The sequence below is a fragment of the Peromyscus leucopus genome, chromosome X, assembly GCF_004664715.2.
Source record: "Peromyscus leucopus breed LL Stock chromosome X, UCI_PerLeu_2.1, whole genome shotgun sequence".
Classification (NCBI taxonomy): Eukaryota; Metazoa; Chordata; class Mammalia; order Rodentia; family Cricetidae; genus Peromyscus; species Peromyscus leucopus.
This window is the reverse complement of record NC_051083.1, coordinates 136,999,800-137,023,390: the sequence shown is the minus strand read 5'-3', so window position 1 is coordinate 137,023,390 and position 23,591 is coordinate 136,999,800. Positions and strand designations below refer to the sequence as shown.

Sequence of the window (23,591 nt, the reverse complement as noted above, 5' to 3'; positions counted from 1 at the left end):
ATGTTGATCTGTCACGTGCACCTGTTAGGTAAATGTATACCAAAATACTACTCAATATGCAAACCACAAGTACAACCACCATCTTTGCCAAAGAAAGCCCTAATCAAAATCAGCTTTCTGATTTTGCTAGTACCACTCTGAGCCTCAGTGGTCCAAGTAGAAATGTCACATCCCCCCAAAATCAACTCTTTTGGTAGCAATCCCACTCCCACAAAGTCCTTAATGCTTAAAAAATTACATTTATTTATTTTGTTTTATGCATATGGGTGTTTTGTCTACATGTATGTATGTGTACCATGTGTGTGCCTGGTACCCACAGATGCCAAAAGCGAGTGCTATATCCCCTGGGACTAGAGATGGGGATGGTTGTGAGCCATCCTAGGGTGCTAGGAACTAAGCCTAGGTTCTCTGCAAGCACCTGGGCCATCTCTCCAGCACCTCTTAACGATTTTTGATTTTTCTGAATACCTAGAACCCCTGGAAAACTTCCCCATTTCTCATCCTGTGATGGAAGGGAGCATAGGACGAAAACAGAAACTGACAATAAAACTTTTTGTTTCTATTTTGGACCAAGGCAAGGAGAAAGTAAGCATCTCTGAAATCAGACAAGGCATTGCTAATTTAACCATCCACTGCCCCTAAGTCTGTTCCAGCTCTGTCCTATTTATTCCCTGATCCTATCCTATAACCTAGTCTAGCCTTTTGCTACCTGTTCTTCTCTAGGCCAGACCTGGTGTCAACTGTGGAGCATGAAGAAATGAGAAACTGACATTCATTCAGAAACTCAACAGGTGAGCAGGCTCACATTATTGGTGTAGTATTAAGGCAACTCTACGTAGTTAAAAGGGAGTTTTATTTTGTGGGGTAAGTTACAAGTAAAGGGATAGGTTACAGGGTCCGGGAAAGGTGTAGCGCAGTCCAGCGGTGTTCTCTGGAGAACTCTGCTTGGTCTACATCCAGCGTCCAGGATCCAAGAACCAAGAGAGCCCATACATCTCAGGTCTAAAAGGCTCCCTCTCAGCCCTGCCTCATAGGTGTGACAGTTACCGGAAGCCTCAATGGGGGTAGTACTTCCAGGTCAAAGCTGGAACACTCACATGATTATTAATGCTCCTACTATGTAACAGCCATTGCTTGAGAAGCAGAATGAAACATCATTCTTGCCATTCTGGAACCAATAAGGGGGTAAGATAGACAGAGAAATAATCAAAGAGTTATAGGAATCAGTGGTAAACAATGTGGTTATAGGAGCCTGGAAGGCTGTGGGAGCATGGAGAAGGGACTAATTCAACCAAGAGGTAGGTTAGAGGAGACATTTAGGAGGTGACACAAAAATGAGAATCTCCACAAAGAGCTAAGACACAGGGAAGAAAGCAGCTACTGCATGGTATGTGGCGTTCCTCTCTGACTTCCTGTTCATAGCCCATTGAATGCAGAAATCCTAGGAGTTTGGAGGTGGTGGCAAGGAGATAACAATGTAACTAATGTACAAATTTGAAAGTATCTAAGGTTAACTAATTACACCTTCCTTCCTACAGGAATTCTTCCAACCAATAACCTTACAGGCTCAGTCTCCATGTAAGCCTTATTTAATATACCCATCTCAGCCTCTACTCTTATCTCAGATAACTGTTCAAAATGTATAGCAACTCTGTTGGAAGCATTCCCTTAAGGTCTAGGAAAAACAACTTTATATTTAGATGAATTAAAGTACTCTCACACAAGCTGTCTTTCATTCTGTACCAACAAAGGGCAGGATTTTTAAAAGCTGGTAGAATGAGGTCAAGGGTTATGCCTGGAAGAGCAGACTAGATCCCCATCTGTGAAAAGGGCTCTAGGATTTCTCACAGCTTAGAGAATTGCTAGAAGAATCTCTTTTCCAGCCCAGTAGTGCTACAAAGGAGACTAAAACATGGAACCATTGAAGAAAAACCACACCTTAAGCTCTGAATTTATTCTCTTAGGCTTTGGGGACCTGGCTGAACTACAGATTCTCTTTTTTGGACTCTTTCTAATTATGCATCTCATCACCCTAGCAGGCCATACAACTATTGTGCTCATCACCCTCATTGATACCTGCCTTCAGACACCCATGTATTTCTTCCTTAGGAACCTATCTGCCATTGAAATTTGCTACATATTAGTTATTGTCCCTAACATGCTGGCCAATTTCATGTCCAAAAACCAGCGAATGCCAGTCCTTGGATGTGCTCTACAAATGCACCTCTTCATTGCCCTGGGTGGAGCAGAGTGTTTCCTCCTTGCTGCAATGGCCTATGACCGTTTTGTGGCCATCTGCAACCCCCTGCGTTACACACTCATTATCACCAGGGCACTCTGTTTGCAGATGTTGGCTCTGGCATGCATCAGTGGTTTTACACTTTCACTTACCCTTACCACGCTGATATTCCTCCTGCCCTTCTGTCAGTCCCATGTCATCAACCATTTCTTCTGTGACATTCCTGCCGTTCTATTCTTAGCCTGCTCTGACACACGGGCCAATGAGATTGCAGTGTTCCTTGTCTGCATGCTGATTCTGTTGATACCCTTCTTGTTGATCCTGTTTTCCTATGGATTCATTATTGCTGCCATCCTCAGAATTCATTCAGCAGAAGGCAGGAGCAAAGCTTTCTCCACCTGTGCTGGCCACCTGTTGGTCTCTATTATGCACTATGGCTGTGCAATATTCATCTACATTCGTCCCAAGTCCTGCTACACCCCGGAACAGGACAAAATTGTATCCTTAATCTATACCAATGTAACCCCAATGCTCTACCCTATGATCTATAGCTTGAGGAACAAGGAAGTCAAAGGTGCCCTCAGGAGACTCCTGGTGAGCCACAACTGATGAGGTGGTAGCCCAATACAAATTGAAAAGGAAGGCACAGCCCAACAACTGTAACCAGACCATTTTTCAACAACTCAGTCATCTCAATGAACACTTTATATTCCCATGCTCTCTTTTGAGGCTTCTGCATGGTTCTGGGTGCACATGAAACTTACTGCTCACTTTTCTGTGTTTGGGAAGATGAACTGAGTCTTAAGATTTTTGAGGTGTGGAAACGGTTTCAGAGTTTCTTATGGATTGGAGAATAACTAGAATATTCTGCATTTTAGATGCTTTTCTGTTCTCCATCATAAACAATTTGATCAGGAGCACTGCCAGAGAGGACACTGATGAGCAAGGTGATAGGATGACCCAAATAAAGCTTCTCTGGCTAAAGAACCAAGGAGAATACAAATATAAGAAACTTCCTGATCAAAGCTAGGTAAAGAGTTAGAAGTGAATAAGCAGCCCAGAATCTGAATTCCTGTGCCACCAAAAGATAGCTTAGACATTACTTAAGAAACAATACAAAGTGAAGGAGCAGCACTAACATTATGAATGAGGATCTGCAATCTGCCAACACTGTGATCTACACTCAACTTCCCCACTATCCTCCCCAAGGCACTTCAGTATTGGATTTCTTTCCTTCCACTCTGGGCCAAATGACCCCTCATGGCTTACATCTTGCTAAAGGACCAACCTAACATTTAAAGCAGGCTGCCCATAGCTGACCCAGCAGCTGAAGGAGGTGTCCCTTCTCTGTGACCACATGTGCTTATGCATTTTTAGTGCTATAATTATTTGTATGCTCCATTACCAGCCTGGGAGCTCCTTGAAGGTGAAAACTATGATTAATTTCTATTATCCCAGCACATAGCACATAACAGCTACCTAAGAAATGGCCATTTGGCTGAACTATGAAATCCCATGAGCTTTGGAACAGGAATGTATTCAGACGTTGATTGATTGTATACTTCTCTCTGTGTGTGTATAGTGCTTACATGTGTGTTCACATGTGAAGATACATGTGTATGTATGGGTATATGCAGGTAAAGGTGCATGCATGGAGGGGGGCAGGTATATGCATTTATGTGGATGTAGAGGTCAGAGAACAACCTTGGATATTCTCATTCCACATTCCTTGTGTGCTGTTTACATTTTTTTAAAAAAGGTCTCTCACTGGCCTTGAGCCCACCAAGCCAGCTAGACTGAATGTCCAGTGAGCCCTAGTGATACACCTGTCTCTACCCCTCCAGCTCTGGGGCTACAAGCACATGCCAATATGTTTAGATTTGTTAATATGTGTCCTAGGGATCAAATTTAGGCCCTTTTGCACTTTATTGATTAAGCTATCTCTCCAGTCTCTATTTAATAACCTATCTAATTGAGATGTCACCTATGATCCTGGGACATCGATTAGGTATACTGATTATGAGAAAGTATTTGATGGTTCCATTCCCACCCCACAGACCGGACTGCATGTTATGGATGCTGTGATTCCCTCTACCATAATACTTAGAAAGAGATATATCTTGAATGAATGAGCACCTCAATTGTCCAGGCACTGGATTAAACACTGGGAATACAGAAAACTTGAAGATAAGGTTCCTGTTCTCAAGGAGCTGGCAAACTAGCCTGGGCTATTAGACACTAAAACAATCAATTTTAATACAATGGTTACTTCCTATTTGTTCATTCCTCTCACCAAATATAGTAACTCTCATTTGTCTTGAGGGAGCTTGGCCCCTTGTTGGACCCTTCATTGAACAAATAAACATGACCATGGCCACATTTCTCTAGACTTTGTATTCATTCAACAATTAATCTTTGTGTGGATTGAACTCAAGAAGCATTGTTAAATAAAACATGGAACAGAAAATCTTTAAACACTATCTATCTACAACCTTGCTCAACTTTTTCAGTTTGTCCTTCCTATCACCTCTGTCATGATGCTTAAGTGGTGAGTCTGCCCTCAGAAGCACCAAAGGGTCAGAGATACCTGGAAGGACAGTAACAATGAACAATGTAGCTTTGTGGGGAAAACAGTCCTCCATATCCTGGCCAAAGTTAATACCATTTAGTTATTTTGTATACGGAGGCTGTGTGCAGACTGCAGCAAACAAAACCATCTGTCCAATAGTTTGACAGTGTATGCTGTGACATTTGAAATTAATAATGAAAACAAAAATGTCATAATCCCCATCCCACACACAGTTCCTTTCTAGGTCTTCTTTACTTCTGCCATCTTCTGGAAGCTACTGAAGTGAGACTATTTTCTTAGAGGTATGTTGTATGATATTTTGATTACATTCTGACAATAAAGTTTGCTTTGAGTCAGAGGGCAGAGGTAGCCACTAGCTGAACAAAATTAACCATAGCAGTCTTGGAGGACTGAGTACAGATAGGAGAAAGGAAGTAGTAAGGCAGGGCTGAGAGGGGATCTCAGCCTTTTTGTATTGAGGAACGGAAGAGAGAGGAGGTCACTGGTGGCTTCTCCGTCATTTCTCTGATCATTCAGGTTCTTATATCTGACTCCCAATTTTTTTTGATAAAGAATAATTGGATAAATGCTTCAGAGGGAAATAGCTCAAAGGAATAACTTAAGAATATGTGAGGAGAAGCCTCTGAATTAGCTTTTGACTTGACAATAAAATTAGATGTAAGGGGACAATATAGAGAAAAGTACTCTTGATATCCCTGCCATCGCTAGACTCAACAGTGAGTTTCCTGTCCAGTCTACATCACTGGACTGTATCTTCTCTGGTCCTCTGTGAGAAAAGTATTCATTTAATATCTCCTGTTCTCTGGGAAACTAGATATCTTTTGTATCCTAAAAATAACTGTAATTATAGAGTTAACATATAAAGATTTGGGATCTTAGCCGGGCGTTGGTGGCGCACGCCTTTAATCCCAGCACTCGGGAGGCAGAGCCAGGCGGATCTCTGTGAGTTCGAGGCCAGCCTGGGCTACCAAGTGAGCTCCAGGAAAGGCACAAAGCTACACAGAGAAACCCTGTCTCGAAAAACCAAAAAAAAAAAAAAAAAAAAAAAAAAAAGATTTGGGATCTTTTGCTTCTTTGCATGTACTGTTTTATTATGTAGTCATTTATAAATTTGTTTCTTTATGTCAAAAATACAATTTATATTAATCTCTTTTAAACAAATTAGTACATTTTGTTACATTATTATGTTTCATGACTAGATCTTTATGTAAAATATTTTTAGTAAACTAAAGAAAGCAATGAATAGAAAGGAACTAGTAAGTAGGAGATAGATGCAAAAAAAGTTGTAAGAGAATTTTTTTAATAAGAACTGATTTTGCATTGCAAAATAAGACTTTGTCCTGAAGTAAAATAAATGGATGGGAATAAGAGCAAAGCAAAAAGTTAAAAAAAAAAAAAAAAAACATGTTGCAGAGATAATGTGGCAGGATCTGAGCCACGTTGGCATGCCACATGATATAGATGATAGTGAACCTAATATTGGTAAGTTTATGGAAATGCTCAGAACAGTATGTCATCTAGGTAGAGATGGGGATGGGGAAGTATATGCCGCATCTACAGCACTCCCTGTGTTGGAAGCATAGAATTTCATGGAGTAGGAGCCCCCAGAATAGCTCCTCTGACAGAGTGGCAAAGGTTGCCTAAAAATAAGGGCCATACAGGATGACCAGAAGTTTCACACTGAAATATAAATATATTGATCCCCTTCTAATATACACACCACATGGGCTCTGGTGGACATGAGCATAGCACACTGTAACTTATGGAAATTTCATAAAAATAGAGAGGGCAATGGACATCTGTAGATAGATACAGATAGGGAACGGTCTAAGAAGGCCAAACAGTTATTCTCCTCTAGGAATATATGGCTTCTATTTATTCCCTGCAAGAAAACACACTAGGAGAAAAATGTACCTCTGAGACAAACTATACACTGCTGTCAGAGAATTTCACCTATCTGAGAGTAGAAATACTAAAGGCTGGGCAAAATGAGAGCCACATATGTGGTAGTTAAGGCTAAACCAGAGGAATATGAGGATATTATAGCCTCCCTCAAAAAAATTTAAAAAATTATTCATAGTGCTCTCTTTGCCACATCTACTTTGAGAGTGAAGACCATTCTCAGTAATCAGACTGTTGACATTCCAGAAAATGTCACCGTCACTCTGAAGGGGATCACAGTCATTGTGAAGGGCCCCAGAGGAACCCTTCAGAGAGACTTCAATCACAGCAATGTAGAGCTGAGTCTCCCTGGAAAGAAAAAGAAGAGGCATTAGATTGACAAATGGTGAGATAACAGAAAGGAACTAGCCACTGTCTGAACCATCTGCAGTCATGTTTAGAACATGACTGAGGGTATTGTGCTGGGCTTTCATTACAAGATGAGATCTCTGTAAGCTCATGTCCCCATCAAAGTTGTTATTCAGAAGAATGGGTCTTTGGTTGAAATCTAAAATTTCTTGGGTGAAAAATACATCCACAAGGTTTGGTTGAGGATAAGTGTTGCTTGTTCTGTCTCTCAAGCACAGAAGGATGAATTCATCATTGAAGAAAATGATAATTGGACTTGTTTCAAGTTCAGTGGCTCTGATGCAGCAAGCCACAATAGTTAAAAACAAGCACATCAGAAAGTTTTTGAATGGCATCTGTGTGTCTGAAAAGGGAACCATGCAGCAGGCTGATGAATAAGACTTAAGTTACCCAGCTCCAGAAACAAGATCCTGGATTATAAGAATGATTTGGCGTGTCTCCAGGGACAATAAAAAACTTATATTAAAAAAATAATTCACAGAGCTAGACAGACGGCCCAGCAGTTGAGAGCACGTGCTGCTTTGGTAGAGGTCCTGGGTTCAGTTCCAGCACCTACGTGGTGGCTCACAATGGCCTGTAACTCCAATTCCAGGGGCTCTGGTATCCTTCTTTTGGCCTCTGTGGGCACCTGCATGCATGTGGCACACATACATGCCCTCAGGTGTATACACATACAGATAAAAATTAAAATGAACAAATATTTTTTAAAAAATCATCCAAACAGTCTAAAGCCTCTTTAACACAGTCCAATATGGCCAGTAAAGAAGCCATGTGACTCCTGAATGACTGGATTATAGAGAGATAATGAAGTAATACTCTCCCTGCTCATGCTGTTGTACCCAACATTACTCTCCTGACTAAACAATTGATACAAGTTATGATATCTCATATTCTTTGGGATCATCTTACATTTTTTCAGAATTCCTATTCCCATTGAGTCCCAGAACCAGTTTATATTTATTTTAAATGGACAACAATGGACCTTTAGCTTACTTGCACAAGGTTACTTGCACAGTCCCTCTATCTATTGTGTGGCATAAGATGGTGGCTTGTAATCCTGCTTTCTTATCCTGGCCACCAACTGTAAAATGTTTCATTATTGTCTTAGGGTTTCTGTTGCTATGATAAAACACCATGACCGAAAGCAACTTGGAGAGGAAAGGGGTGTATTTCATTATACAACTCTCAGATCACACTCCATCACTGAGGGAAGTCAGGGCAGGAACTCAAGGCAGAAACCTGAAGGCAGGAGCTGATGCAGAGACCACAGAGGAGTGTTTGTTCTTTATGGTTTGCTCAATTTGTCTTCTTCTATAACTCAGGACCACTTGCTCAGGGGTGGCACCACCTACAGTGAGCTGGGGGCACTCCCACATCAATCCTTAATCAAGAGAATGCCCCACAAGCTTGCTTATAGGCCAGTCCTATGGATGCGTTTTCTGAACTGTGGTTCCCTCTTCTCGGATAAATCTAGCTTGTGTCAACTTGACAAAAAACTAACCAGGGCAGTTATATACATGAAATCATGTAAATCCATGAATATTTTATAGATTTAGAAAAAAATGTTGAAGATATATAATCAAACCTGAAGAGATGAAGGGGTCAATCCCCATAACATGCAAGGGCCTGACATAGCAGTAAATTTTTAGGAAATTTTGTGGTCATGTAAAACATCCATGGTATCTGAAAAAGTCATTGAGAAAATTTTACAGCAGCCTGTACTAATGAATGTGAAACAATGATGACTGCTGTTTCTAAGACATCTGGGATACTGCCACATTTTTGTACCCCATTTTGTTTAAGTTGCCCATCCCTTATATGATGTGATAAATATGGGCCACAGAGAATTGGAGTCAAGGGTTCAAGAAGCTTTTGATCAAGTTAAATTTTTTATGCTGTACATTGGACTTCCTTCTACGCTGTTTCATGATTAACACCAGAATCCTGTGGAAAAGGGTGAAAGCCAAACATACAACTATCAAGCATATATAAATCCATTGAACAGATAAAAATCTATCACTGGACCTCCTTCAGTGAGGGATAAAACAACCTATCCATTAATGGGTTAGACTGAATTCCTTTTAGAAAAAAATTCCTTTCTGGGATTTCCCAAAATCAGACTCCATGAAAGTAGCACATACACTTGTAAGGTTGTAGCAATGTGGTGTCTTATCTGCTAGTCCTGTGACAAATGCATGCAAGACATACGTATTGAGACTGATGGCCTCAACTATAACTACAAGATACCTGATGAATCTATCCACTGGGCACATGCAAAATCAGAGCATTGTGGTGGGGCAACATATCCTGGAAATTTACAAAGGCTTCAGACATCTCCAGAGAGTATTCTAACATTTTACATGATACACAGACACATAAAACTCATTCCCAGCTGGGACATCTAAAAGAGATTACACAAGCTGGACATAAATCAACATGTTGTTCAAATTCATAGGTAAGTATTTCTTTTATGTCTCCTTGGGAAATTCATGCAATGGGATTCTTTCCCCCTTGCGTCTATCTCAGTATATTCTTAGGTCAGAGACAAGGCTCAAAATGTCTTTGTGATAAAATGGTGAATATAATGTATGGCTGGAAGCTCAGAAATAAATGCAAAAGGTAGATTTTAAAAATCCCTGGTGTTATTGATTATATGTTTAAAGATAGGCTGGCATTGAATCTGAATATAGTAAAACTGTTAACACCTCTTTGGATTGTAGTGAAGATTGCATGGAAAGATTCATGGAGAGTCACATTTAGCTCAAGGCCCAGAATCTAGGTGCCAAACCAATGACAATGAGGATTTTCCATAACTTAGGAAAGTATTGGGCTGTATTTCCATCTCAGAGTTGGGTAATGTCACAGCCTAGACTAGGCATACTTGACTATCATGAGGTCTTTGCTGGGAACTTAAGCAATTTATGTTTTTTGGAAGACAACTGGTGTGGTAGGTACATAAAATCCATATAGCTCTTGAGAGAGAAAAGGCAAATGGTAATAAGAGAAAGACTGGTCAAAAAAAAATAGCTGACAACTTTCTACTCCAGCCCCAAATGGCTTCTATGGTTCAAGGGACACACACTGCTCTTATATCCTATGGTGGGCAGCCATTCACTTGAGCAAGCTTAGGTTGGTTCTTCTTTTATTCCTTCAGGAAGCATTAGCTCACACTGCTTGAATCACTCTCCTGATTCTTAGGTTTACATCTTTGTGACTGGATGTGGTGGGTATGATTGTAAGAGACCAACATGAAGGAACTATTGTGTTGGAGCTATTCAGTATTATGACTATGATAAACAGATACAAAGGTAATAAATCTGCTCCTACTTTCAGAATAAACCTATAAAATATTGACAATTACTTCAGCTCTGTGAAGCATAGATTTTTTAAATACTCTTTTCCCTCATGTTCTCATCCCCATTCCCTCCCCTCTAATGCTCCCCCACCCCCAGTTTACTCATGGAGATCTCCTCTGCTTCCCCTTCCCAAGGTGATCCTTATGTCTCTCCTAGTATCCTCCTTGTTTCCTAGCTTCTCTGGATCTGTGTGTGACTCACAAACATTAGACTAACAGCTGTGGAACCTGCATGGGACCAGACTAGACCCTCTGCGTATGGAAGAGAGATGTGTAGCTGAGTCTGTTTGAGGGGCCCCTGGCAGTGTGATCAGGATCTATCCTCAATGCATGAGCTAGCTTTCTGGATCCCATTACCTATGGTTGGACACCTTGCTCACCCTTGATGCAGCGGGGAAGGCCTTGGACCTGCCTCAACTGAATGTACCAGGCTTAGCTGTCCCCCCATGGGAGAACTTACCCTTTTGGAGGAGGAGATGAGGGGTGGGTCAGGGAGGGGAAGTTGGAGTGGGATGTGGGGAATGGAGTGGGAGGAAGGATGAGGAATGGGTCAGGGAGGGGAAGGTGGGTCAGGTGGGGGGTGGAGTGGGAGGAAGGATGAGAGGGGGATCTGTGCTTGATATGTAAAGTGAATAAAAAATTTTAAAAACGTTCTTTTCTCTGGGAGATCTGGGTGTTCCCCCATGAACTCTTCTTGTTACCTAGTCTCTCTGGATCTGTGGATTGTAGCATAGTTACCCTTTATTTTATAGCTAATATCCACTTATGAGTAAGTACATACCATGTTTGTCTTTATTAGTCTGGGTTATCTCACTCAGGGTGATTTTTTTCTAGTTATATCCATTTGCCTTCAAATTTCCTGGTGTCCTTGTTTTTAACAACTGTGTAATACTCCATTGTGTAAATGTACCACATTTTCTTTATCTATTCCTTGGTTACTCCATTGTGTAAATGTACCACATTTTCTTTATCTATTCCTTGGTTACTCCATTGTGTGTATGTACCACATTTTCTTTATCTATTCCTTGGTAGAAAGGACATCTAGGTTGTTTCCAGGTTCTGGCTATTACAACTAAAGCTGCTATGATCATAGCCGAGCAAGTGTCCTTGTGGTAGAATTGAACATTCTTTGGGTATATACCCAAGAGTGGTATAGCTGGATCTTGGGGGAGATTGATTCCCAATTTTCTAAGAAAGCACCATATTGATTTCCAAAGTGGTTGTACAAGCTTGCATTCCCACCAAAAGTGGAGGAGAGTTCCCCTTGCTCCACATTCTCTCCAACATAATCTGTCATCAGTGTTTTTGATCTTAGCCATTCTGACAGGCATAAGATGGTATCTCAGAGTCATTTTGATTTGCATTTCCCTGATGGCTAAGGATGTTGAACACTTCCTTAAATGTCTTTTCACCATTTGAGATTCTTCTGTTGAGAATTTTCTGTTTAGATCTGCACCCCATTTTTTATTTTTTTTTTAATTTTATAATTAATTTAATTTTACATATCAGCCATGGATTCCCCTGTCCTCCCTCCTCCCGCCCTCCCCCTTCCCCCAAACCATCCCCCATTCCCATCTCCTCCAGGGCAAGGACTCCCCTGGGGATTCAGCTCAGCTGGTAGATTCAGTCCAGGCAGGTCCAGTCCCCTCCTCCCTTCACTCAGGCTGAGCAAAGTGTCCCTGCATAGGCCCCAGGCTCCAAAAAGCCAGCTCATGCACTAAGGACAGGTCATGGTCCCACTGCCTGGATGCCTCCCAAACAGTTCAAGCTAATCAACTGTCTCACTTACCCAGGGGGCCTGATCCAGTTCCACGGGGGGCTCCTCAGCTATTAGTTCATAGTTCATGTGCACCCCATTTTTAATTGGATTATTTGGTTTGTTGATATCAAGTTTCTTGAGTTCTTTATATATTTTGGAAATCAGTTCTCTGTCAGATGTTGGGTTCCCATTATATAGGCTAGTTTTGTCCTATTGATGGTGTCCTTTGCCTTAGAGAAACTTTTAAATTTCATGAGGTCCCATTTATTAATTGTCAGTCTTAGTATCTGTGCTATTGATGTTCTGTTCAGGAACTTGTCTACTGTGCCAATACATTTGAGATTATTTCTCACTTTCTCTTCTATCAGGTTCAGTGTATCTGGATTTTTGTTGAGGTATTTGATCCACTTGGACTTGAGTTTTATGCAGGGTGGTAAATATGGATCAGTCTGCATTCTTCTACATGCTGGCATCCAATTAGAACAGTACCTTTTGTTGAAGATGCTTTCTTTTTCTCCATTGTATAATTTCAGCTTCTTTGTTGAAAATCAGGTGTCCATAGTCTGTGAGCTTACATCTGGGGAAGGCTCACACAATCAACTAACCTGGGGTCATAGGGGCTCCCAGAGTCTGAACTGACAACCAGGGAGCCTGCATGAGACTGACCTAGGCACTCTGCATATATGTTATAGTTGTGTAGCTTGGACCTCTTATGGGACTCCTAACAGTGGGAACAGGGGATGTCTCTGACTCTTTTACTGGCTTCTGTGACCATACTTCTCATACTGGGTCGTGTTGCCCATCCATAATACATGGGGAAGTGCTTAGTCTTACTGCAACTTGATATGCCATGTTTATATATATGTAAAAATTCTTTTCTCCACTTTTGTGTAGATGTGCACTTTTGTATAGAAATAATGTGTGTACAGTAAACTGACTCTGATGACTATGGTGCAGGTGAGCCTACCCCGAGGGTGAGAGCATGGGAGAGCTAGCCCACTACTTGTCTATCACGTGGTGGCATGGGCTGGGCAGAGATGCCTCCCCTTTGCCCCTCACCCATTGTTGCCTATGGCAGGTGGAAGAGCAGGCCACTAGGTCATGAGAGTAAAAGGGTTGGCCATGCCCCTCACTGGTTGGAGCACTGAGGAGAGTGGGCCTTGCAGCTCTCCTGGGCAGCACAGTAATGCTGACACTGCAAGCAAAGATGCAGGTGAGCTCGCCCAGAGAACATGAGTGTAAGAGATCTGCCCCCGCCCCTCATCTGCCATAGAGTAGTGAAAGCAATGGAGAGATGCCCCTTCACCCCACCCCACTCCCACCTCACCACCTGTAGCAAGTGGGAAAGCTGGCCCTGAGGTTATGAGAATCAATTAACTGGTTTGACACCTTACCAGCTGTAACACTCCAGAGAGTAGGCTCTGCACCACACCTGGGCACCACAGTAGAGTTGGCCCTGCTGGTGGAGGCATGGATGAGGCTGCCCAGAGAGTGTGAGCATGGGAGAGCTAGCCCACTTTCTCTTCTATCAGTCTCTCCACTACTTGTCTGTCATGCCTCCCTTAGCCTCCCCTTGGCTCCTGTGTCAGGAAGGTGGAAGAGCTGGCCTTGCACCTCACCAGCTGCAGTAATTAGGAGAGCAGGCCATGCAGCTCACCTGGGCACCACGGTAGTGCCAACTCTGCTGGCAGGGGCATGGGTGAGCCTGCCCTGTGGTCTGAGAGTGGGAGAGCTAGCCCTAAACCCCTCATCTGCCATGTAGTGGTGAGGGTGAGGGAAAGATGCCCTCCCCCCTCATCCCTTGACACCTGCATGCCTGGCACCTCACCTAGGCAACACAGTTGAGCTGACCATTGATGGAGGTATGGGTAAGCTGGTCCTGAAAATTTGAGCGTGACAGATCTGTCCCCACCTCTCATGTGCCATATGGTGGTGTGGGCAAAGGAAAGAAACATGTCCCCTGCAGTCCCTTGAGGCCTGTAGCAGTTGGGAGAGCTGTCCCTAAGGTCATGAGAGTGAGAGAGCTAGCCCTGCCTCTCACCAGCTGTAGCACTGGGTATAGTGGCCCCTACACCTCACCTGGGTGACACAGTAGAGCTGGCCCTGGTGGTGTAGGTGTGGACAAGCCAGCCCCAGGACCTGAGAGCATGAGAACTGGCCCTGCCTCTTGCTGCTTACTACATAGGGTGAGCTAGCTGGGGCAGTGCTAGAGAGCTTACTCTGGTGTTGAGGATGAGGGAGAGCTGGTGGGCTGACCAACCCAGCTACCACCCAGGCCCAGAATCAGGGCTATGAGCTGGCCCAACCCAACATCCACCCCACCTATGATCTGCTGGAGCACATGAAGGGGCTGATCCTGTGGACCCAAAGTTTCAGGATTTCCATGAAACAGGACAACAGGATATCCAAGAGGAACCCTGCTGAGGGATATCTTTCTGTATGCTGTGAATATGTGTTGCTCTGATTGGTTGATAAATAAAGCTACATTGGCCTATGGCAGGGCAGGATGGAGCCAGGTGGAGAAATCCAAGAGAGATAGGAGAGGAGAAAGGAGAGCGGGGCAGACACTGCTAGCCTCCACCAGGAGAAACAAGATGTAAAGTACTGGTAAGCCACAAGCCATGTAGCAAGATATACATTTATAGAAATGGGTTAATTTAAGATATAAGAGCTAGCTAGCAAGAAGCCTGACATGGCCATAGTTTGAAAATAATATGTTTAGTTGGGTCTGAGCAGCTAGACCCAACTACTCAGGTCTGGGTGGGACATAGAAAAACTTCCAACTACAGAACCCCATGGAGGGCCCAGTACTGATGATGTAGCAGAAACCAGAGGCCTCAAAACAGACCAATGACTCATTGCAATGAACACTTATAAGTTATGATATATGGACTAAAGGGTATACTGTGTGACTCACTGTGTCACAGTACAGCTTCCATGACGAGATTTTTCTTTTCTTTTAAATTTTATTTTGTTTTATCCTGGGCAGGGGTATGTTGCAAGGATAGATGTTGGATGAGAAGGGACAGAGAGGTGAATGGGATTGAGATGCATGATGTGAAAGCCAAAAGAATCAATAAAAAGTTAAATTGGAAAAAAATGTGTAATAAAACATTTTAAAAGTTAAAGATTACTAATTGGACTCATTAGTCTAGGCAGTCTAATTGTCCTTTCCCTACCACTCTATTCACACACACACACACACACACACACACACACACACACACACACACACACACATGCACACACTCATGCACTCATGTGCACATACATAGGTACACAGATTTTGGAGATAGGGCAGACAGGGATGGAATCAGGCCACTCCCAGTCAAGAAGACAAGGCTTTGGCAGCACACAAAGCCCCAAGCAAAAGTAGTGCATAGATCAGGCTATGGGGACAGAAAGGAAAAAGACACCATTGGTAGGGCCATCTATGGAAGGTGGCCTCCCAGTCAAGTGGGCAGCAACTGAAGAATAAGTTAGCTTCTCAAAGCAGAATGACTTCTGTTCCCAAACAGATATGCTGCCCCTTCGTGGCTGTTTTTCATTGTCATCAAATAGTGGGAGGATAGGGGAAAGGAAGTTCAGAGCACACCATTGATACAAAGACTCCCTACCCCAAGTCACAGATCCAGAACAAGAGCCCCCAAGGAAACTGGAGGTCCTCAGAGATCTCCAAGGGAAGGAACAAGATCAGGCCCACTATCTGTCAGGTGTAGCTGGGCCTTCCCTGGTCTATGCCAATTAAGCCTATGCCAGCTGCATGCCCCTTCCAAGAGGGAGAGTGCCACCTAGACCAAATCTTTACAGGAAAAATTCCAAGAACCTGAAATGAACAGGGGAAATACTTTGTCCTCACACAGGTGAGAGATGTTGCCCTCTTGGCATCTGGTAACCTAGGGAAATTGGATAGGACACAGCTAAGACAACTGGTCAGGTAGAAGGGGAACTAACAGTCTGTGAAAATGCATATCACCAAGACAGAACAAATAAGAGAGATACATTTGGGAACTGAAGGAAATACACAATAGAATTGGTTAGGAGTTGGTTAGATTTGATGTGACCATGGGTTATCTAAATTCATGTGCTATATACTTGGCCATCCAAAATTTTTAGAGAAAACTAACATCAAATGGAAATTCTTTTTTTTAATTAAGAAATTTTTATTCATTTTACATACCAACCACAGATCCTCCTCTTCCCTCTTCCTGCCCCTCCAGCTTTCCCCTCACAACCATTTCCTCCTACGAGAAGGTAAGGCCTCCCATGGGGAGTCAGCAGAGCCTGGTACATTCAATGGAGGCAGGTCCAAGCTTCTCCCCCTGCATCAAGGCTGTGTGAGGTGTCCCATGATAGGTAGTGGACTCCACAAAGCCAGCTGATGCACCTGGGATGGGTCCTGATCCTACTGCCAGGGGGCCCCTTGAATAGATCAAGCTACACAACCATCTCACTTATGCAGAGGGCCTAGTCCAGTCCTGTGGAGGCTCCATGGGTGTTAGTCTAAATTTCATGAGTTCCCACTAGTTTGGTTTGGTTGTCTCTGTACGTTTCCCCATCATGATCTTGGTGCTCCTTGCTCATAGAATCCCTTTTCTCTCTCTTTAACTGGATTCCTGAACTGGCTTATTCCAGTAATCGAACAGTGAATACCCTAACTGTCATCATAAAGCCTTTCTCCAGTAACTGATGAAAGCAGATGCAGAGATCCACAGCCAAACACCAGGCTGAGCTCCAGGAAAACCTTTTTTAAAAAATTACATCTGTACTAAAATACAGAGATCTTTTCTTACCATTGTTCTCTAAATAATACAGTATAACAACTGTTTGTGTAGACTTTACATTGTGTTAGAAATTAAAAGTACCCTAGAAACCACTTAAAGTGCTGGGAGGATAGGTTACATGCAGATAATATGCCATTTTATATAAAGGACTTGAGCATGAGGATTTAGGCATCTAAGAGGGCCCTGGAATCAGTCTCTCACAGATACTAAGAGATAATTGTCCTTCTTGAATTTCAGTATTCTAAGAAATGTCCTAAGTATCTGGAAAATAGATATTTGTTTAATTTCCATTTTCCTCAAATTTATACACTCAGTTCTGTCACTTCTTAGGCTTAACTACTACAGGTTGATGTTTTCAAATGTTTATTACATTCTGAGCATGTCTTCTATGATACATAAACAGGAAAGCAGTGATATTCAATGTGTTCAGGCTAGGGCTGGCCACTATGGAGAAGAGGGCCTTCTATTTGTTAAGCACTTGCCTTGTATGCATATTTTTTGTGTGATTAAGCATTTGTGAGTTTATATGTGAGCACTTGAAGAAGCAGAATACAAATGCCACTGTATAATATTGACAAAATGTTGATGAAGCAAGCCATCAGTAGCTCTCTTGAGGATAACTTTCAAGATCAGATGAGTATATGTGCAGAATTTTGCAAAAGTTGCTTTTTAGAAACAGCTTAAAGTCACAGAAACAGAAAAAACTCCATTGTGTTGGCCCCATGGTGACTAGCCCTGGACCCAATGCTCAGTGGCTTCAGGGACTTCATTATAGTATAGTCCTCCTCACTGCATGGATAACAGGGTACCAATTAGAAGAGCTGTCAGAGGAATAATTCAGCTTTTAATGAATTATACAGGATAATTAAAACTTCAGCAAAGCAAATCACTTGGGAACTAATTAGAAGTTTTTCTCAACAATTGGTAAATAACTTTCTTAAACTTGTTTTGCTTACAAATGTGATACGTGTTAACTATAGAAAATGGGCAACTATGGAAAAGAATGTAAAAATACACCACCATCTTGTTATTAAAGATAGTCATAATGAAAAATATATAATATTTAGATAAACTAATTCCTATTTAGTGCTTAGAGCAGTGATTACATGAAAATTGCCCAGTGTCATTGGTTGTTACTATTCAATTGCAAGTGGATTCAAGAAAAGTATGTCCCAATCCAAAAATCAAACAAAATTCATCTAAATTTTCTTCTTAATATTTTGTTTTATTTATATATATATACTAATTGAATACATTATAGTTATAAATAATTCAAACAATATAGAAATACTTTTACTTGTAATATTCTTTAACATACAAGATATACATTTGCTTAATAAGTCAGTAATTATTTGTCCATTCTTATTTCTAACTATTCATTTCATTTTATTTATTCAATAACCAGCTGCATCTCAGATGTGTCTTCCAAAGAGTAAGGGACTGAGGCATTCATATTTTCTTCATTCTTTCATACAATACATCTCAACCACAGCCTCCCTTTCCTCCTCTCCTCCCAGTCCTCCCCCACCTCCTCTCTCCCTCAGATCTAGTGCTCTTCCATTTCCCTTCAGAAAAGAGAAGATCTCCCAGTGATATCAACCAAACATGCCATTTATACAGTGTTATGTGAGATGTGAAAAATTCTCTGTGGAAGTACAAAGGTCCTTTATACTCTAGAGATGATGGTAACCAGAACAGATTCAAAGGGGAAATAGAAAATACAGGAAAGAGACTAATAGCAAAACTTTTCATTTTTAACCTTCCACATCCGTTTTTTTTTTTTTCCCTTTACAGTATCATCTAGATGGACCGCAGTTATACCAAAGCCTGGAAGTCATTTTTGACAATGGTCTTCATTTTCTTGGGCACTGAAAAGAGGAACAAGAGGTAGAGCCTAGGAATATGACTGACTTGCTAGGGTGAGTTGTGGTATTTTTGGCATTTTATTAAAAATGGAAAAAGTTATTTTTGTTAGCACTCATGGTGCTTCCTCCTCCCCCCCCACCACAGACAGACCCCCAAACTGTCAAGGAAAGGCAAGCCCCCTGGAGGGATGGGTAGAGGCTAAAGCAAGGGCTGCTATGGCTACCAAAGGATGAGCTGGTGATATGAGCTGGGGGGTGCCTGTCACATGACACTCTCCACCACGACGACCTTGCTGCTCTCGGACACTGGAGTCAGGGTGGTCAGGCCCCTGACATCTGCATCCTGAGCTCTGTATTCCAAGTGGTGAAGGCCCCAGATAGGCTGGGTCAGGTGCTGCCAGCGCTGTGGGAGAGGAGGGCATGTTGAACCTCCCATGAGTCACTTGCTCCACCCCATGGCAATAGCTTCTGCCTCTCTAGCTCCTACTACCTGCCACCAAGGCAGGTCTGTTTCTCTTAGGGCACCCTTCCAGGCCATGCTCCCTACAATGGGAAGCAAGGTTAAGTGGTCCTTGTGTGGAAAATGAGAGGTAGGCCTTGCTTCCATGTTGCCACATGAAGCCATGATGGGTTAGCTTTCCTTCCATTTACCCGTAGTCTGAGCTGTGTTTCTGGATGACGGTTTGCCCCTCCCAGGGAAGAGTGGGGTAGGGATCTTACCTCTGCCATGGTTCCTTTTGCCCTGAGGAGACAGCCTAGGAGGTGGAGGGGCACGCACAGCATGGAAGAGAGTATGAAGCCTATGGTTTGGCTCCAGCACAGATACCTGCAGATGATATTGACCAGCTTCTTGGAATACACAATTTTGAAGATGAAGAAGCAATGTTTGGTAAAAATTTTAGATATTTAAGAGTTTCTATTAGAATCGGAGTGTAGTGGTATAGGTCTTTAATCCCAGCACCTGGGAGGGAGAGGAAGGCAGATCTCTGTGAGTTCAAGGTCTACATAGAGAGTTCCAGAACATCCAGATCTATATAGACAGAGCCTGCCTCAAGAAGAAAACAAAAGAGTTTATATTAGAAATTAAGACAATCTCAGATATTCTGTGCCATTGTGAGTTGGAAGTATGTAATTTGCTCTTTGATTTTACAGTGGGTTACAATTAAGAAACTACCTTAAGTCTCAAAAGAGACTTTGTACTTTTAAAATGTTTAAGCTGTAAAGAACTGGGAGAACTTTTTCATTATGATGTGATGTCTTAGATAGGGTTTCTATTGCTGTGAAGAGACATCATTGCTGTGGGATGTTCTGTATGGCAAATGTGTTGCTCTGATTGGTCAATAAATAAAATACTGATTGGCCAGTGGCTAGGCAGGAAGTATAGGCGGGACTAACAGAGAGGAGAAAAGAAAGAACAGGAAGGCAGAAAGAGTCACTTCCAGCTGCCACCAGGACAAGCAGCATGTGAAGATGCCAGTAAGCCACGAGCCATGTGGGAAGGTATAGATTTATAGAAATGGATTAATTTAAGCTATAAGAACAGTTAGCAAGAAGCCAGACACGGCCATACAGTTTGTAAGCAATATAAATCTCTGTGTTTACTTGGTTGGGTCTGAGTGACTGTGGGACTGGCGGGTGACAAAGATTTGTCCTGACTGTGGGCAAGGCAGGAAAACTCTAGCTACACATCATGACCAAGGCAACTCTTATAAAGGAAAACATTTAATTGGAGCTTGCTTGCAGTTCAGAGGTCTAGTCCATTATCATGATGACAAGAAGCATGGTAGTGTGCACAGACATGGTGCTGGTGAGGTAGCTGAGATTCCTACATCTTGATCCACAGGCAGCAGTAAGTGAATGTCACACTAGACCTGGCTTGAGCATTTGAGACCTCAATGCCTAGCCCCTAGTGACATACTTCTTACAACAAAGCTACACCTAGTCCAACAAGGCTACACCTCCTAATAGTGTTATTCCCTATGGTCCTATGGGAGCTATTTTCATTCAAACCACCACATTTCCACTCCCTGGTCCCCAATAGGCTTCTAGCCATATCATAATGCAAAATGCATTTAGTCTAATTTCAAAATCCCCCATATTGTGTAACAGTCTCAAACTTGCTTAAAAGTTCAAAGTCTCTTCTGAGACTCATGCAGTCTCTTAACTGTAATTTCCTATAAAATCAAAATAAAAAAGCAGATCACATACTTCCAACATATAATGACACAGGATACACATTACCATTCCAAAATAGAGGAAAAGGAGCATAGGGAGGAAATACTAGACCAAAGCAAGACCAAAAACTATCTGGGAAAACTTCAAACTGCATCTCCATGCCTGATGTCAAAGTGCTCTTCAGATCTCCAACTCCATTCAGCTTTGTTGACTGCAACACACTTCTTTCTCTTGGATTGGTTCTACTCCCTGTTGGCAGCTTTCCTCAGTAGGTATCCCATGGCTCTGGCATCTACAACATCTTGGGGTCTTCAAGGCAACCCAGGCTTCTCCTTCACAGCTCCACAAAACAGCCTCTCCAGGCCTCCATTCAGGGACACCCATGACACATGCCTGGCCTCAGTGACTTTCCTTAGTCATGGAGAGAAATTTCATAACCCCTTTCTTCTATCCTTGACTCTAAAGCCAGAGCCATGTGGCTAAAGATGCCAAGTTCTACTGCTTGCTCGGCATGGAACATGGACCCCTCATTCAAATACATTTTCACTAGCTTTATGTTTTTGATGGTTTCCTTCACTGCTTAAGTTTGGCTGTCCTGGAACTTGATATGTAGATCAGGCTGGCCTCCAATTCAGAGATCCACCTCACACTGCTTCCAGAGTGCTGGGGTTAAAGGTGTGTGCCACCATACCCAACCCGAAGATTTTTCTTTAATTCCTTGTCTTAAGTTGGAAGCTTAGCTGGGTGGGGTCTTGCCCTGAGGTTGCAACTCCCTTTATTCCATTTAATGTCAAGTTTTTCTTTAAACTTTTAATATCCATGAACACTGGACTTGACTCCATTGCACTTCCTGGTTCTCCTTTTCTCCTCAAACTATATACTTTGTGTTTGTTTTTTTTTTTTTTTTTTGCTCAACTTGCTCCTTTTTATTACAGATCTGCATAAGTGTGGCCATTAATAACAAAGCAATAAATAAAAGAAAAACAAAACAAACGAACAAAAAATAACAGCAAAACAGTCAATACAAGGTCACATGTCCGAATCCTTTCAAATAATGCTATTCCCTATGAGCGTATGGGGGCCATTTTCATTCAAACCACCATAGTGACTTATTGGTGAAATTATTAAGGCCACTCCACATAGTTAAAAGGAAGATTTATTTTGTGGGGTAACTTACAAGTGAAGGGATAGGTAACAGGGTCTGGGAAAGGTATGGCACAGTCCGGTGGTGTTCTCTGGAGAACTCTGCTCGGTCTACCTGCAGCGTCCAGGATCCAAGAACCAAGAGAGAAGGTGTATCTGGATCTCATGTCTTCAGGGTCCTCTCTTGGCCCCGCCTTGTAGGCGTGACAGTTACCAAAGCCTCAATGGGGGTTGGAACTTCCAGATCAAAGCTGGAATGGCTACCCACTACAGTGACTATTGTGAATACTGCAGCAATAAACATGGATATGCAAGTAGCTCTGTGGTATGCTGACTTACAGTTCTTTGAGCATATACAAAAGTGATACAGCTGGAGCACCTTTTCTATTTTCAGGTTTTTGAGAAAAATCCATATTCATTTCAATAGTAGCTATACCAGTTTATATTCCTACCAGCTGTGTACAATAGTTCTTGCACATCTTCACAAAAATTTGTTAGCATTAGATGGAATCTCAATACAGGATTAATTTACATCTCCTTGATGTTTAAGGATGTTGAACATCTTTTCAGGTACTTACTGCCCATTTGTTTTTATTTCTTTTGAGAACAGATCATTTAATTCATTTGCCCATTTATTGATTGGATGACTTTGGGTTTTAAAGTTTTGGAATTCTTTATAGACTCTAGATATTAATCACCTATTAGATATTGACTTGCCAATATTATATTGAACTAGAAAAAAATAAAAATATTTCCCCTAAATTCATATCAAACTACATATAAACAAATAGGAAGCTTTGAGTACATCATACTAATCTCATTAAAAAAAGAACAGGAAAACAATTTTTTTCAGAATTGCCTCAAAATTATTTAGCAATAAACATAGAGCTTAAAGGCCTCTATGCTGAAAACTATAAAACACTGAAAAGGGAAACTGAAGTACACACTGGAGGATGGAAAGATACACAATCCAAACAGATCCACTAAACATTGTGCTTCTTTCTTGGTGGTGGAAGGGGGCAGGTGCAATAACTTATCCTTCACCTTAGAAGGATCATCTCTGCATGCCCCACACCACTGGACTCCTAAGAATTTCACTGAGGTAGAAGGTCTTTGAATTTTAGTTGGATTTAGTATTCATCCTCTCACATGCATATGTGTTACCAATGAGTTCAAAGTGTTTGATACCTCCTGATCACGTGGTTCAATCAGCATAATGTCATCAATATAATGCACCAGTGTGCTATTTTGTGGAAGAGACAGACAATTGAGATCTCTTCTAATTAAGTTATGACACAGGGCTGAAGAGTTAATATATCCCTAAGGTAAAACTGTAAAGGTATGCTGCTGGCCTTGCCAACTGAAAGCAAA

The 23,591-nt window shown here is 42.0% G+C and overlaps 1 protein-coding gene and 1 pseudogene across 1 annotated transcript; both read left to right on the top strand.

The window, feature by feature from the left end:
• The first annotated feature begins 1,839 nt into the window (after positions 1 to 1,839).
• Positions 1,840 to 3,228, top strand: LOC114706226 (olfactory receptor 10Q1-like). The gene has a single exon (XM_028888569.2). The coding sequence runs from the start codon at positions 1,913 to 1,915 to the stop codon at positions 2,846 to 2,848; it is 936 nt and encodes a 311-aa protein (XP_028744402.1). The 5' UTR covers positions 1,840 to 1,912; the 3' UTR covers positions 2,849 to 3,228.
• Positions 3,229 to 6,274: 3,046 nt separating this feature from the next.
• On the top strand, positions 6,275 to 7,517 carry LOC114706225 (annotated as a pseudogene).
• The last annotated feature ends 16,074 nt before the right edge of the window (positions 7,518 to 23,591 follow it).